Source organism: Ochotona curzoniae, unplaced genomic scaffold (genome assembly GCF_017591425.1).
Source record: "Ochotona curzoniae isolate NIBS_2020 unplaced genomic scaffold, NIBS_Ocur_1.0 scaffold_2587, whole genome shotgun sequence".
Taxonomy (NCBI): Eukaryota; Metazoa; Chordata; class Mammalia; order Lagomorpha; family Ochotonidae; genus Ochotona; species Ochotona curzoniae.
The window spans coordinates 21528313-21544954 of NW_024467096.1; the positions used below are offsets into that span (position 1 = coordinate 21528313).

At 38.6% G+C, this 16642-nt stretch overlaps 1 protein-coding gene across 1 annotated transcript in view; it reads right to left on the bottom strand.

Moving 5' to 3' along the window:
• Positions 1–784: 784 nt before the first annotated feature.
• KCNMB2 (potassium calcium-activated channel subfamily M regulatory beta subunit 2) overlaps positions 785–16642 on the bottom strand; it is a 254736-nt gene continuing 238878 nt past the window's right edge. The window contains exon 5 of the mRNA XM_041002848.1: positions 785–1271. Coding sequence (XP_040858782.1) covers positions 987–1271 — 285 coding nt within the window. The 3' untranslated portion in view covers positions 785–986. The remainder of the gene's footprint in view (positions 1272–16642) is intronic.

Below are 16642 nucleotides of genomic sequence, written 5' to 3' on the forward strand. Positions count from 1 at the left end.
TTCCCCAAAAGGAACACTTGTCAGGAGACGCTACAAATTCATGAACTCAACCGTAAATTCCCAAAGAGAAATATTCCAACATGTTAATATGCAACGATAGATTTGCCCATTGAAACCAGTCCATCCGTTTTTAACAGAAAGTGACACCTCAACTTTATAATTTAACAACGCAGTCAAAATGGAATCAAGGTTTTCACACAAATCCCTCTGTAACAGATTTTTTGGAGTAAACGGAGCACCCACCACTATCAGCCAGCACGTAGGCAGGAAACTCCTTGTAAATATGGTATCTTCACACAGCAGCAGCGTCCTAAACAGAAAAGGGCTCTGTTCATTCCCTAGTTGAATCACAAAAACAGATTACAGAATTGGCTGATGAGAGAAGCTCGTTTTTGGGAAATCAGTTAAAATGTAAAATAATGAGTAAAAAGCAGTGACAGAAAGGTAGGTGGCTAGGCTTCCTTTTTTCTTTACAGGATCTTGATAAAAAAAAACACAAGGAAAACATTTAACACCCTTTAGTTAGGAGATCTTGTCCTTTCACTTGCCATGAGGCTTAATTGAGAATAAGCAAAGAAAAAATAGGCTGTGACTTTAGTAAACAATGAATGATGAGAGAGATTTTCTTCAAGAAATATGACCACTGCAAACACAGACCTTATTCCATTAGTATCATCTACATTCTTCCACAAAGATTGGCAAATGAATAACTGAGCCCGTTTTGACAGAAAAAGAGAAGGAAAGGAGGTCCAGCATTGAAACAAGGTTATGAAAACAACCAACAACACAAAAACAGTTACTTCTTCTTCTGGATAATAAAGACATCATGTTTGCATATACAACAGCTTTTGCGTTATTGCTCTATGTAGAAGAATATATTAAGGAACGCATAACAGACTGCACATTACAAACTTAAGGTTCTTTGGTGAAGATGAAAGAAAACAGTATTTGAGCTTTAAAGAAAATTATTTCATCCATGTTTGCTTTTATCTATTGATCCGCTGGATCCTCTCACAGAGCAGCGAGAGATACTGTGTGAGCTTCACCAGGGCGACGATTGCCACGCCCCCAGCCATCATACAGGTGGGCCAGAAGAGCGAATGGAACAGCACGTTGGAACTGTAGAGTTTGGTAAGGATGACACTTTTCTGGTTTCCTTCTGGATCAGAATAACAAGAGAATTGCTGGTACTTTCTGAAGTTTTCCATGACAACGTTCACCAGGGACATGGATTCTTCAAAGTTTTTCTCACATTTAGGTATATAGGAGCACTGTGGAGAATAAGATATACTGTTATCAAAAGATGTTTGTGTGTGTGCTGTGTGTGTGTGTGTGTGTGTGTGTGCGTGTGTGCACATGTGTGAGCTGTGAACTGATTGTCATGGGTATTCTAAGTGCACTTCAGAAAACATCCATCAATTAAAAGAATGTTTCAGTGTGTGTGATTAAGATGTTTCTTGATAACTCACCAATATATTACTTAATTATTGATTAGAATCATATAATGGGTTTGTTCCTGGCTTGATATAATCACCCCCATTTAATACATAAAAAGAAAACAAAACTTCCCAATGGCTTGTTTTGTTACAACAGAGTATGGTAGTTTTTAAGTTTCCCCTATTGAACATACTCAGGATTCCAGCTTACATAAGAAAGCGAACCTTTCTGTCTTTTGCCCGTATCTGTTCGTATAACACCAGATGTTTTTTGAGCTGACGTGCAACGGAGAGTTTAGCTGGTGCTTGTGACATCAGCATCCCATATGCAGGCTGGTACAGCTGTTGCACTTTTGATCCAGCTCTCTCTAATATGTTTGGGAAAGCAGTAGCAGGTAGCCCAAGTACCATCCACTCACATGGAAAATTCTGATCACATGGGAGACCAAGATGCAATTCTAGGACCCAGGCTTCAGCTAGCCTCCACCCAACTTATGTACTGAGAGTGAACCAGAATGGGAATGCTCTCTTTCTCTTTCCCACTCTGTTTCTCCCTCTTTAACTCTGCCTTTTCATTCAAGAAAAGCTTCCATGTCATACCATAATGAAAAACAGTTTACTCTTTACAGCTTGGCTTCATTTTATCCAGCCAAATGCGTTGGTTACCTTGTCACTGACGTCAAGAAAACAGCTATCCCTCCAGTTAATTTCTACAAAAGGAATCTTGCCAAGTGTCAGGATTTTGAATTAAATAAAAGTCATCATCAATCACTGCACAATTGAAACTTTTATCTTCCCTTTTATCTTTTATCTACTTTTGTTCTTTCCTGTGCGTCTATATCATCTATTTTTTAGGTTTTTTTTTCATGTATTTCTTTTGCTTTCTTACTCTCCCCGCCCCAGTCTCTGCTTGTTTTTATTTTCCCCTCCATATCCTTTTTCTCTTCCTGCCTTCACTCTCTATTCTCCACTTTGTCTCTGCTCAGGACACAGATGGTATGAAATTCTGTGTACTCTCTTTTTATCATATGCTGGATGATTTGGAAGCCTGACTTAAAAAGTGATCTTGGAGGGTGTGAGCACATGGCTTAGTGGTTGAGCCTCCTTCATCTCACATTGAAGCACCTGATTTCAATCCCAAGCACTGGGCCCGATTACAAAATACAAAGCTGTCCTTTTCAGATTCATATGGAAACACAAGAGGTCTCAAATAGCGAAAGCAATCCTAAACAATAAGCATACCTCTGGAAGCACACACAACCAGACTTCAGGGTGTATCACAGGGACATTATAATCAAAACAGACTGGTACTGGTACAAGAGCAGACACACGGATAGCTAGGATGTGTCAGACACCTCAAAAATTGGTACATGCATCTATAACCAACTGATCTTTGACAAACAAGCTCCCTGGAGAAAGGATAGTCCCGTCAACAAGTGATGTTGGGAAAATTGAATATCTACAAGGAGACGTATGAAACAAGACCGCTTCCTTGCACCCTATGCGTAAATCAACTTACAATTGATAGGAGGACACAAATCTATCCTAAGACCACCTTGTCACAGAATAAAACAGGGAAAACAGTCTAAGGCATTGGTATAGGCAACAGCTTCTTGTACAAGACTCCTGAAGTACAGCAAATGACATAAATAGACAAATGGATGACAGGAAGTATAGCAAAGGACACTCAACAGAGTAAAGAGGAAATTGACAGATTGGGAGGAAATATTTGCAAGCTATACATTTGAAAAAGCATTTAACATTTGGAATAAATACGGAGTTCAAGAAATTCAACAACAACAAAACAAGCAATCCAGTAAGGAAGTGGGTGATAGATACAGACAGGTATATTCCAAAGCATGAAATATAAATGCCCAATAGGCCCCCTATCCATCAGGGGAATGCAAATTAAATATACCAGGAGGTATATTTAAATATACCAGGAGGTATATTTAATTTTATCAACTCTCTTCAGTGAAAATGGCTACTGTCCATCAATTAAAAGATAAGAGAAGAAGTGGAGAAAGCAGTTCTCTAATATACTATGAATGGGAATGTCTACCTGCGTCAGCATTATGGACAATGGTGGAGAGATTCCTCAAAACCTGAAATTAGGTCTGCCGTATTATGTAGCCATCTCACTCAAAGCAGATGAAATCACATGGGAAACAGTTATCTGTTTCCCCCTTGTTTATGACACTTCAATTCACAATAACTAAGATATGGAACCAACCCAGATGTGCATCAGCTGAAGCTTGGCTAAAGAAGCTATGGTATGTACACACAGCTGAATACTATTCCACCGTAAATAATGAGACTCTTCTTTTTGCAAAAAATAATAAGAAAATTAAAAATGGGTGCCATTGGAGACTATAATGATACTTAAATGAGGCAGCCTCAGAAAGACAAATATTCTGTTTTCCCTGACTTTTGGTAGCTAATATAGAGAACACAAAAATACGGTATGTATGGGTTTAGTTCATATTGTTTGGTTCGATTATTTTTTACAACCCTTGTCTCCATTCTTGAGAAGGTGTTTTTTTTAATACTTACTACTTGTTGAATTCTGCAATTAGTGGAGGGTTAAGGTTGTGATTCTTAAGCAGCTTGAAAGTATATCATTGCAAAAATTAAAAGAAAACTTAGCAAGAAAGGAGTAGGGGAGAGTGAGAGAGTACAAGAGGGCAGGAGTGAGGGTAAGGTGAGAAATACAATTATGTTCTTCAAACTGCACATATGTTACACATGAAATTTTTCCTTTTACATTAACAGGGAGAGAAATAATGTCAGATTTAAAAATTGAGGGGAAAAGTGTTTTAGGTCACTTTCTGAGGAATGTGTCATTATTTCTTATTTAATTGCTTTCCCTCTCTATGGTAAGTAAATATTTGCCCAGAGGGAAAATAAACTCCCTGTTCCTGGTCTTTGTATGATCCAATGATCAGTGTCCCCATTTTGCCTCTGATGTCACTGATAATTTACATAGTGCTTTAGTATGAATTGAAGAGCTGTGTTCCCTGTTCAAAGCACTATTTTTCACTTGAAAACAATCACAATAAACTGATTTAATGAAAAAATCCTTCACATTTTATTTCCACGTACTCATTTGTGAATTGTGATTATAAGTGTTCACCTGTATCACTTTTACAATGTGACTTAGTCCTAGAATTGTGCGTTTCCTAACTTATACGATTGTCTGCGGAGACATAGATGAAGTGGGTAGTCATTGAGGCACAGTGCTAGGAGTTTTGGAGGTAGAAACCTGAAATTTCAGAAAATATTTAGATCTCTAAACTTTCCAAGGTGAAAATACATGAAAAATAAAATGAACTTTCACTTTTGGAAATCAGGTTTACTCTTCATTCTGGCTTTGTTAGTTGGCTTCCAGCCACCTTGTGTCTGCTGAGCTCAAATTATTAGATTATTTGATGCAAACAACAAGAAGCCCGTTTTTCATTATTTAAGAGTGGAGCATGGGCTTGCTGATATGACATGTGTTAAAGTGATGTTCTTTTTAGCAATACTTGGTTGCTGTTTTAAAATTTAATCAGCTATCAATAACTGTGAAAACATTCATACATGTGAGTAAAGCAAAGTGTGGGTACCAGCACAGCATTAAGGCTCTGCACATGTGTCCAAGGAAACAGAATTTTGTAGCATGTTTATGGCATAGTACAAAAATTGGCCTTTGACTCTTTTGAAGCCATTGTCCCACCAGTTAGAGGCTTCAGTCCTGAGGGGTTAGGGCACTATAGAGAGGCGTCTTCCTTCTTCAAATCTACTCAAATCATATGTCTAAAAAGATTCGGAATGGTTTTGGAAATGAAGCATTAAAAAATAAAGGGCAGATATATCATTTGTGGTTGACTAGAAAATGGAAAAATTTAGATTACAAATACATCAGGAGTCCATGTATCTGTTGTGCTAAGCTATTTATAATTACAGTTTCAATGGTGTCAATACAGAGTTACTGAAATGATCGCAATGAAAATAACAGTCTATCAAAAATGGCATTTTAAAATTTTTCTTTTCTTGGGCCCGGCGCGGTGGCGCAAGTGGTTAAAGGTCCTCGCCTTGCACGCCCGGGATCCCATATGGGCGCCGGTTCTAATCCCGGAAGCCCCGCTTCCCTTCCAGCTCCTTGCCTGTGGCCTGGGAAAGCAGTCGAGGACGGCCCAAAGCTTTGGGACCCTGCACCCTGCGTGGGAGACCCGGAAGAGGCTCCTGGCTTCGGATCGGCATAGTATCAGCCCGTTGCGCTCACTTGGGGAGTGAATCATCGGACGGAAGATTTTCCTCTCTGTCTCTCCTCTCTGTATATCCGCCTTTCCAATGAAAAAATAATAAAAATAAATCTTTTAAAAAAATTTTCTTTTCTTTTTATTGTGTTTCTGTGAATTGATTTGACTTTCATTTTTTTAAATTTTTGGGCCTGGTGTGGTGGCCTAGCAGCAAAAGTCTTTGTTTTAAACATGCCAGGATCCCATATGGTCGCTAGTTCTAATCCTGGCAGCTCCAATTCCCATCCAGCTCGCTGCTTGTGGCCTGGGAGAGCGGTTGAGGACGGCCCAAAGCCTTGGGATCCTGCACCTGGAGAAGTTCCTGGCTCCTGACTTTGGACCGGCGCAGTACCTGCCATTGTTGTCACTTGGGGAGTGAATCATCGGATGGAAGATCTTCCTCTCTGTCTCTCTTCCTCTCTATCTGACATAGCAATAAAAATAAATAAATCTTTAATTGTTTTTATTTTGGAAAAAATATTTGTCAGCCAAATGACAATAATTCTGTCGCGAATGAAGAATTCTTCCAGGGGCCAGCATTGTGGAGTAGAACATTAAACTGCCCCCCCTTGGTGACTGCTTCCCCATGACTGCTGGTTCCAGTCCCTGTTGCTCCACTTCTCATCCAGCTCCCTGATAGTGCACTGAGAAAGCAGCAGAGGATGGACCAATCTATACCCAAGCGGGAGACCTGAATGAAGCTCCTGCTTTAGGCCCAGTCCCGCTCCAGTTACTGTAGCCACTCGTGGAATGAACCAATTGGTAGAAAATCTCTCTCTCTTTCTCTGACTTTTAAATAAATAAATAAATAAACAAATCTTCAAAAAAAAGAATGCTCTCCAAACAATATATAACCTACCTTTGACTCCATCCAGCAAGGTTACAATACAGGAGCTGCTTCCTGAAGTTGAAACAAATCAAGGTCTGAACTGTGTGCGTTTTTGTGAGTGGAATGAGGCATGTTCCACCAGTGGAGGAAAGTTTTTTGGATGAGGTATTGTTAGCTCTTCCTAATCTTGTCATCTGCCACTATATTACTGTTGATTGTCCATGAAGCTTCTACAATACTCATTTGTCCTTATTTTTATTTTTTATATTATTTATTTATTTGTTTTGAGAGAGATCTTATCTGTGAGTTCACTCCCCAATGTCTCAATGCCTAGGATTGGTCTGGAGCCAAATTTTGGAAACTCACTCAATAGAAGGCTCCCATGTGAAGAGCTGGTACTTAATTTCTTGAGTCATCAGTGAATCGTACCTGCAGCATCTTTTGGCTGGTGGCTAGACTCAAGAGCTGGAGCCAGGAATTGAATCCAAGCACTACCATTTGGAACATGGGCCTCTTAACTGATATCTTGACTGCAAAGCTAAACACCCACCTCTGCCTTCATTATTGATGAATCCTTTTGTGATAATTAAGGTGTGAGGTAGTGTAACAAGCTCCTGACTTGTGTTCCAGGAGATCTGGTTGCTGGGTTACTATCTTACCGTAGGTAGATTGTATTGTCCCTCAGAACTGATCTCATCTACATAATGGAGTCAATAGAGCCTTTCTGACAGGGGTTTTATGAGGATTAAACAGCAAATATACCAAAAGTTTCAATAAAAATTCATTAACATGTTTTCCTATGGGAATATCATATTTGTCCACATGATCTTCTGCAGGCTTTAACCAAGTGCCTCCTACAAGCATATAAGACGTGTAAGGAAGCTAAGATATCAACCACATGTTTTTCACAGGCACAAGCCCGTTCAGTTGGACTGGTCTCATGTTTCTGAGCATTTTGTTCGACAATATTTGCGTCATTTAAATTCTACACTAGAACTCTGTGTTTTTATGGCTCAAGCTATAGCCCTACGTGTTTTGAGTGAATTGGAAGGCAGGTTGAATTATTTTAGCATATGCTTGGAGGACAGATTTACACAAAGAGTTTACAAATTTATTATAGTGTAAGAGCTGTTCTCTCTTCTATAAAGTTTTATTTATTTGAAAGGCAGAGTTTTACACAGACACACCCAGACACACCCAGACACACACACACACACACACACACACACACACACACAGAGTTTCTATCTTCTAGTTCACTCCCTAAACGGTCAGGAGCCAGAAGTTCCATCCACATCTCCCATTTGGGCACAAAGGCTTCAGCCATTTTCTGCTGGTTCCCCAGGCATATTAGTGAAGAATGAGATAGGAAGTGCAGCTTCTAGGTTTAAAAACAGCACCCATATACTTGCTGATGTTATAGGTGGTGCCTTAACCCTTGATGCGACAATGCTGACCTCAGTGAAACTTTTACAAATTATTATTAGTTGGAAAAACATAATTTGAACTAAACAGTTAAAGATTTTAGCATCTTTATTTAGTGGCTGAAGAAGAATGAACTTTCAGATTCTGGCTGGTTTAAATAGAAAGGAACATATGAGTGATAATTATATGTATCCAGTGCACATAAATGATGAAACTATGCTTTTACTACATTATAGAATATTCTTTCTTTTGTGCCTTAGATGAATATTTAACGCTCCCAAACATCCGAGGTAGCCAAATTTTGCAAAATGAAGACTTTTGTATTTCTTCTAAACCTGGATTTTGTTAATAAATCTTACTGTTTTCCACAGAAATGGTCCCATGGGCATGACCTTTCCTTTAGCCACTAAGCAATGCTGGTCCTGCCAACATTGCTTGAGTCTCCTTTCCTTTGCACAGGCAATGAAGAGCAAGTAGTGACATCTTCCTTTCAATTCTTGGCAAAAGGACTGAAAAATATCTTTTCTTAGCCTTACTTTTAAAATCTTTTCATTGACAAAGTTAATTTTATTCTTGTGACGGACAGAAATTTTGAAAAATTACCTGTTGGACTCCCCTCAGACATGCTTCACCAGGCATGTGTGAAGCAAAGAATGACATGCCTTCATCCTGAACAGAAAAGGTGTAGGGAGGGGGCGAGGCAGTGAGAGGTGGATTCGGCTGACTAAGCTCACTGACAGCCTCCATTTCCACGGGAGGATAGGAAGGGAAGGAGCAACTTTTCAGGATCATCTCCAAGAAAGAGATTGTTTTTCATTTTTTCTTTTCTAAAAGGGAAGTGCCCTATTTGATTTATATTGTAGTGTAGTATTTATCTAATCAATACTTATTGAGTACCAATAAGTGCTGTGCCAGTGTACCAGGCAGTTTGACAGCTATGACTGATAAAAAACAAAAACAAAGCATCACTGATAATTAGAGAGAAACAAGAAAAGAAATGGGTGCAAGAGTGGAGTGAGTCAATGGGTCAGGGGTGTCTGAAACAGCTTACAGTTGATTATACCATCACAGCAGTGGGGCACAAATTTGCTTAAAGAATTCTTCAAGCCAGAGCAATCCTACTTTGCAATGTCTTTGAGGTAAACAAACACCAGCAACAGATCAAAAAACTCTCCACAAAGAAATACTGGTCTTATTTTTCTAACATTTTATTATTATTATTATTATTATTATTATTTTACAATACAGTTCCATAGGCTCCTGGCATTTCCCTTATCCCCTCCCCAATTCCACTCACCCCCTCACCTAGTTCCTCTATATCATTACTAAAATATAGTTCTTCATACACAGTCATATGTCCATCATTGCGGGCATGGACAATGGTAGCAAGTCCAGCATCCTATTGTCAAGATATAGCACACAGTTTCATTGCAAGTCCGTCTTTGTCTGGAAGTAGAAATGCATACTACATTGTATCATCACATCTGGATGTTAGTCTCCATTTCACAGCTACTGTACATCCCCTTAAATGAAAACTCATGATACAAAATTAACCACAGGAAGAAAAATAGAAATATATAATGCCATGAAGTTAAATGACATGTTACTAGATATGACTGTCTCCATTACACAGCTACTATACATACCCTTAAATGAAGAGCCACAAAACAAAATCAACATCAGGGAGAAAAAAGAAATTAACTACACCATGAAGTTAAATAACATGCTACAAAATGCCTAATGTATAGCTGAAGAGATGAAAATCAAGAACCCTTCTTGCAGAAAATGATGCTGCTGTATGATCTATGAGTCACTGAATGATTTAATCAGAAGAAAGTGATTTGAAGAGATAAAACCAACAGAAAACAACAAAATCCATGCATTACAGTTTCTGCAATTTTTGTTGGTGAAGTGTGTCTCTTCTAGACAATTAATAGATGTTGTTTTGTTTTTTAATCCAGTCTATTTATCTATGACATTTGATTGAGCTTAAGCCATTTACATTCAGAGTTAAACATGTATGGGTGGTACTTTGGTCCTGTCATTTTAGGAATGGGTTATTCATTGGTTTAGTCTTCTGATGTCATTTTACTAGGATGTTCTTCACCTTTGCCTTTAGTTTTGGTGGATGCTATTCCTCTTCTCTGTCAAGAGAACATCTTGAAGTATCATTTGTAGGGCAGGTTTGAAAGAGGCATATTCTTTTAACTTTTCTTTACTCTGGAAGAATTTTATTTCATTTTCAAAGACGAAAAAAAGCTTTGCTGGATATGTTACCCTAGACCTCAAATTTTTTTCTTTTCAAATCTGCAATATGTTGCTTCATTCTCTTCTTGGCTGTAGAGTTTCCTGTGAGAGATCTCCTGTGAGTTTAATTGGCATTCTTTTATATACCAGTTGATTTTTTTCATGTGCGCATTTAAGGATCTTTTCCTTATGTTCAATTGAAGAGAGCTTGATGATCATGCGTCTTGGTGAAGATTGCTTTTGATCAAGCCTGTTGGGAGTTCTGTTTCCCTCCTTGATCTTGTTTCCCAATGCTTTCTCTAGATTAGGGAAATATTCCTTGATTATTTCACTAAATATATTTGTAAAAGCAGCTTCTTTTTCTGCACCTTCTGGGTCTCCCATAACTCCTATATTAGGCTTCTTAATAGTGTCTTTCAATTCTTGAATACTTTTTTTGGCCTGATCCAGCTCTGCTTCCAGCTTTCTGTTTGTTTCCCCCTGATGACAGGAAATGTCTTCCAATTCTGAGATTCTTTCTTCTGCTTGCTTCATTGTATTTTGGAGACTCTCCACTGTACTTTCAATTTGCTGCACTGTGTTCTTAATTTCTGATATATCAGCCTTGACTTGCTTTATTGCTTCCTTAAATTCTTTGAACTCTTGTATGTTTTTCTCATTTTTGATCAGAAGCTTTAAAATGAGTCTTACGAAATCTGTATGCCTCATTTTCTCGATGTCTTCCTCAGGCATAGGGTTTTGCTCCTTTGCAGGGGAGTTTTCAGTAATATTCATTGTGCCTTTGTCTCTTCTTTGCTCTTGGTCACTGCACTTCTGGTTAGCAGAGTCTTCTCCTTGGGGCAGGTTTCTAAGCTGTGTGACTCACAGGTCTACAATGCAATTTTACTTATTGCAGTTGGTACACAACTTTTTGCTTGCAGCCACTTGTGGCACAACCTCCACCAAGTTCCAGGTCTGGGTTCTTATGTTAGAATTCCACTGTGGTCTCCACAGCCTCAGCTCCTGGCTCACCAGTCTCCTCCTCCTGTGATACCGTGCTGAGGTTGCACCGTTGTTTCTGTACAACCTTTCTTCCACTTCCGGTTGGAGCAGGTCCCAGGTTAGGGAGACACCAGGAGTCCTATCTAATTAGGTTGATGGTGGCACTGATCTTGTTGGAACCTGTTGGACATTAGGTCTGGGGCGACATGGACCTATTTTGGCCCATACAATGCCACAGTTTGTATTATTTCCCTGCAGGACCAGTAAAATTCGCTGAACCCAGCGAGTTCTCATGAGCTTAGCATATGCGCAGTTCACTGTCGTCCTCTGCAGTCCTAAAACTATTGGCACAGTGTACAAAATGGCACCTGATGTACCACTACTAGAGTTCTTGATTGCTGGCCATCAGATCTGAGGGTGACCCAGACCTGTCTTGGGTGGAACCTGTAGAATGCCACTTCGATACAGTTCACTGAGTCAGAAATGAGCTCACTTCCAGCTCAGCACATGCTCAGTCTTTTCCCTTGCCCTTTCCTCCTTTCACAAAATGGTGCCCAATTTGGCTCTAGGTGGCTGACTGGGCTGTGAAATCCACTCTATTCTTGCACTGTCTGTCTGTGATCTGCTGCTCTGTCTCTGCTTCTGGTCAAATCAAACCGACCAGCAGGGTGGACAGTTCTTTGTCTGGGTTCACCTTTCAAGCTCCCAGTGAAAGTCCCTTCCCTCCTGGTTGCTGGTGTAGTTCTGGCTGCTGGTGGAGTTTGGATTGCTGTTTGCTGGATGCCGGTTGAGTATCAGTCACTGCAACACCACACTGCTGTGTCTGCTGCTTTCCTGTGTCTGTCAGTCTCCAGGTTCCCCTCTGCTGTTGTTCTGTCCTTTCCTATTTCCTGAAATATGTCCACTCTGCTTCATCCTGATTAAATGTTCTCTGTCTGTTTAAATGTGTCCTTACCCTATTCCGCCATCTTGATTCTACATTGATCTTATGATACATTCATATTGATTTAGGGCTCACGAAACTTCTAGTGTTCACGAACAGTGAACACCGCGTATTCTGTTAGTCAGATCTTGTAGTCTGTGTCACAGGAAGGGACATGATCACTGTATTCAAGGAATAAAGAGAGCATTGGGTGAGAGCCTCAGCTTACTCTGTCACACAAGTGTATTTTAAACTTTCAGTTCTTTTAACACTGGTGATGTTTAGAGGTGTTGAGAAAGCAAATTGGTCTTCATTTAACTTCCCCTTTGAGACTTCCTGTTCTTTATCATCTTTTTAAAAATGTGAATCCTGAAAAATTTAGTCCAAACATATTTATTTTGTACTTTTAGTGAGTATGCTTTGTCAATCCTGGTTGCTTTAGTGTCAAGACAGAAGTCCATCCAGAAATGTATTTTCCTTTCCTTACTTTACCAAAGTTCTTAATTGTATTATGGATTAAAGACTTAGGATATTCGTTGATGATACAGAACTTCTGGTGCCTGGAGTTAGCAATACCAACAACAGTTCAAATTATGTGATATAGTCAATATGTCCTAGAGTGAGGTGCATATTTGATATGACCTTAACCCCTCACCAAGGCTGGATTTTCTGCCAGTTGGAAAGGAATAGTTTCTGCGTCTCTGCTTTCTTTTTGATATATAGAAGCATAACAGTTTATGTAAGCCTCTTTCTAACACACACTTCTTTTCATTTCTGCATAAAGGTGCCCTCAGCTGTCCCAGAATTCAGTTTTGATGGTCAATCAGCAAAGCATTTCCAAATCTCTAGTTCATAGACACTGCCAAATATTTTAGTAAATATACCCAATTTAACATGCTATCATGGGGATGTCCGAGTAACATTTCAGGGCAGGTTTTCTCCTAGAGCCCATTTATCACTTTTTTCAGCATGACTTTTTAATTTGGTTCTGCCTGGATAGCCCTGATCTTCTCTAAGTTTGTAGAGCATAATGCAAAAAAAATTTTACAAATGATTCTTTTCCTGAACTTCAGTACCTCTTGGGGTGTCATGGAAATGTGTAAACATTTTATAGAATTTGGACTTTTGTAATTCCTGTTAAAGTTAAAAGATTAATATACAATCTTTGGACTCCTTTTATGGGGCACAGAATAGTATTACAAACATTTACGTAGTGTAAGTGGGTGGTCAGCATCCCTGTGTCCTCATCTTTCGTCTCTGCTTGGATCCTATCAGCTCTTCTTCTCCAGCTTACACATTGCATAGGATATATAATACATGCCTATAACCTGCAGTCATATTCTAGTGCTATGAAATACTAAGAACAGTTACCTTTGTGTTGGTACACAATTGTTATCTAACCTCCTTCTCCCACCCTTCCCAGCTCTTGCTGATCATTTAGTTCAGATTGACATTTTTGTTATTAATACTTCCAAGCATTAAAAGCAACCTGTAGTAGTTTTCTGTGTTTGGCTTGTTTCACTTAAAAACAATGTCTTCTTCTTCTTCTCTATTGCCTTTATTCTTTTAAGAGGAAAATCTGTTTAAGGTGGCATCAGTGAGCAAAGACACATTCTAATTCAACCCTAATTAGTCATGTGCCACTTTGGGGAAAGTGTTTCAGTTTTGGTACTGTAAAGTTGGAACAACAGTGGTTCTTCACACATGGGGTTGCTGAATAGTTAATCAGTAACTTCAAGTGTAGTATTTAGTATCTTATTGCATGTGGTGCATTATAAACTTCTGAGAAAATATGACTATTATTATTTTAGGAGTAAGGTTTTAGTCAGGATTAAGTAATATGATCTTTTATAAAAATTTTTAGCCTTGTTCTAGACAAATAGCACACAGCAGACAGTTAATAAATGCTGGGTCCTTCATGTTTCATTTAAATTCTCAACTTTATCTCCTTCCCTTATTTCCTTAACCTATTAATGCTTTGCAGATGAACTTAGAAGCTTTACACAGAATTCCAGGATGTCATTGCTGCCAAGCACAAAGCTAAATAGTCTAAACAGTGATTCTGTCAGTGTTGGGAAATACTCTAATTGTTGCAACTGGTGTAGGAGGGACACTAGTTATCTAGTGGGTCGTGGCTAGAATGCTGTTCAAGAGGACAGGACCCCACCTTGTCCTCACACACAATAAAGCACTGTCTCATCCTAAATGTCAGTGGTGCTCAGGATGACAAACTGTGGTTTCCATTTAGGCAATCCATGAGACTTTGGAGTGGGTGAAATAATGAAGGATGATGCTGGTTTTGTCTATTGTAATGTTAGACAATTGACTCATTTAGGTAAGCACTATAAATAATTTAGCTATTTACAAAATAATAATTTATGTTAATATTATAAATGATTGGCTAATATATGGAACTTAATTTCCACCAAATATATGTATCTTTCTTATGACAATTTAAAATAAATCTTTTTATCATATATATACTGCTATGCCATATATCAAAGAATGGATGTGGTTTCATGTCTTGCACAAAACTGTGTTTTGAATCTACCCTCAGACCCAACGGAATATTTTGAGAATTACTGGTGACTAAAAGCAGTTTTAAACTTTTGAAGGTTGTCAGAGTTGAGGAATTTGCAAACAACAATAATAGATTGCAGTTATGATTGTGGTGATGGCCCTGTAGCCAACAGAGGCAAGGGCTCTTGAGCCCATTTGTAGTTCCCAGAGAGCATTAGTGAGCCAACTGCTTCGTGACAGCATGCCAGCTTATCAGCTTAAGCAGCTTTGGCTGCGCTGTTGACAAGAGGCTGGGCATTGGGTTTAAAGGCTAAAGAAAAAAAAAAGAATATGGAAATGTAAAAATAAAATCCTTTTGAATGTCTTTCTGCAAAGATACAAACAGCTTAATTGATGTCCTTTTACCTCCTGTTGTTGTAGATCAAATGTTGTCAGTAGTGCCTTATGAACCTCAATAAAACTGTGCTTGTTTGTTGGTGACTATGCGAATGCCCCTATTTTCTGTGATCTTGGAGGAGAATACCAGAAATGAAAGGCTGACATTGAGAATATTTCTTTCTTTCTTTCTTTTTTTATTTTGGCCAGTATATCCTGGCTATTTCTCACATCACACAAAGAAGATTGAATGACTTCTTAATATAGATATAAAGGAATTTTCAATATGCATGATGCTGATTAAAAGCAAAGACTAGCTACCCAGAGAGTGAGGAATTGCTAGGGGATGAGGCAAGATTTATGGTGCTTTTCCCCCAGGGAACTTTTGCTAGTTGTGAAGCAGACTGCAGGCCTAAGAGGCTACATTGGAGTTTTCAGAGATTTACAACTTATGGGGAGGGACTATCCCAGAGGCCTATCCTGTGGGTCCCAAATGATCCTCTTGTTCATCATGGTTTGGGATGCTGAAGGGTTGTATGCCAGGAATAACAGTCAGCTTAAATTAGACAGAGCTTTACAGAAACTGCCATTCAGATCTGAATTCAACTTATAACTGAAAAAGTCACACTGTGGTGAACCTGAATGGCTTCTGCCTGGCAGAAGCAAATGAAAACCATTTTTGGAAAGGATGATATTATAACACCATCCTAGACTTATTTTTATGAATTAATTTGCAGATATGATTTCTCACAACTAATAAAAGCAATTAGAACATACAAGACAACATAGCAGTAAACAAGATAATTGGGATCATCAAACTTGAAAATAATTATAATTGTACTTAATCAAAAAATTACTTGAATGACAGAGATACAGAACTAGAATGGAGATAGATAGATAAATGAAGTGTTATCTTCTGTCTGTTGATTTACTGTCCAAATGCCTACAACTGGAGCTGAATTTTGCTAAAGCCAGCAGCCTAACACTCCAGGTGGGTCTCACACAATGTACTGAGAAATGAAATACTTGAATCATTACCAATTGCCTTCCTGAGTGTGTATTAGTAATAAATTGAAATCGGAAGCAGAGGTGGGACTCAAACCCAGGCACTTTGATTTACAATGTGAGCAGGTGTCATTTTAACTGTTGCACCAAATGCCTGCCCCATACATTTATGCTTTATATGGAAGAATTTACCAAATAGGAACTAGAATATTGCAGAAAACTGAAAATGGTAAAATAAAACACAAGCATATAGTTTTTAGAAAAAGAGAATTTCTAAAATTTTCTAGAAATGAAAACAGAGAAAGAAAGAACTCAATGTACTTAATAATATTGTTTCAGACTTGCTGGACTAGAAGATGAGTACTAAAGACAAAGTAAGGGAAAATGTAAAAGGCATAATGAGATGTGAAGGAGACAAAATGAGGCTCTCTGGCATATGGTTATTAGAGTCCCAGAAGCAAAAGAGAGACTGAGAGAAAAGACAATGTTTGATAGGATAATGGCTGAGAACTTTCTAAAACTGACAAAGAATATTAAGCAACAGTGTTCTTTTGGAACACTAAGCAGGTTAAACAACAACAAATGCACATTTTGGGATAGAATAGTCAAATTGTGGAAATTC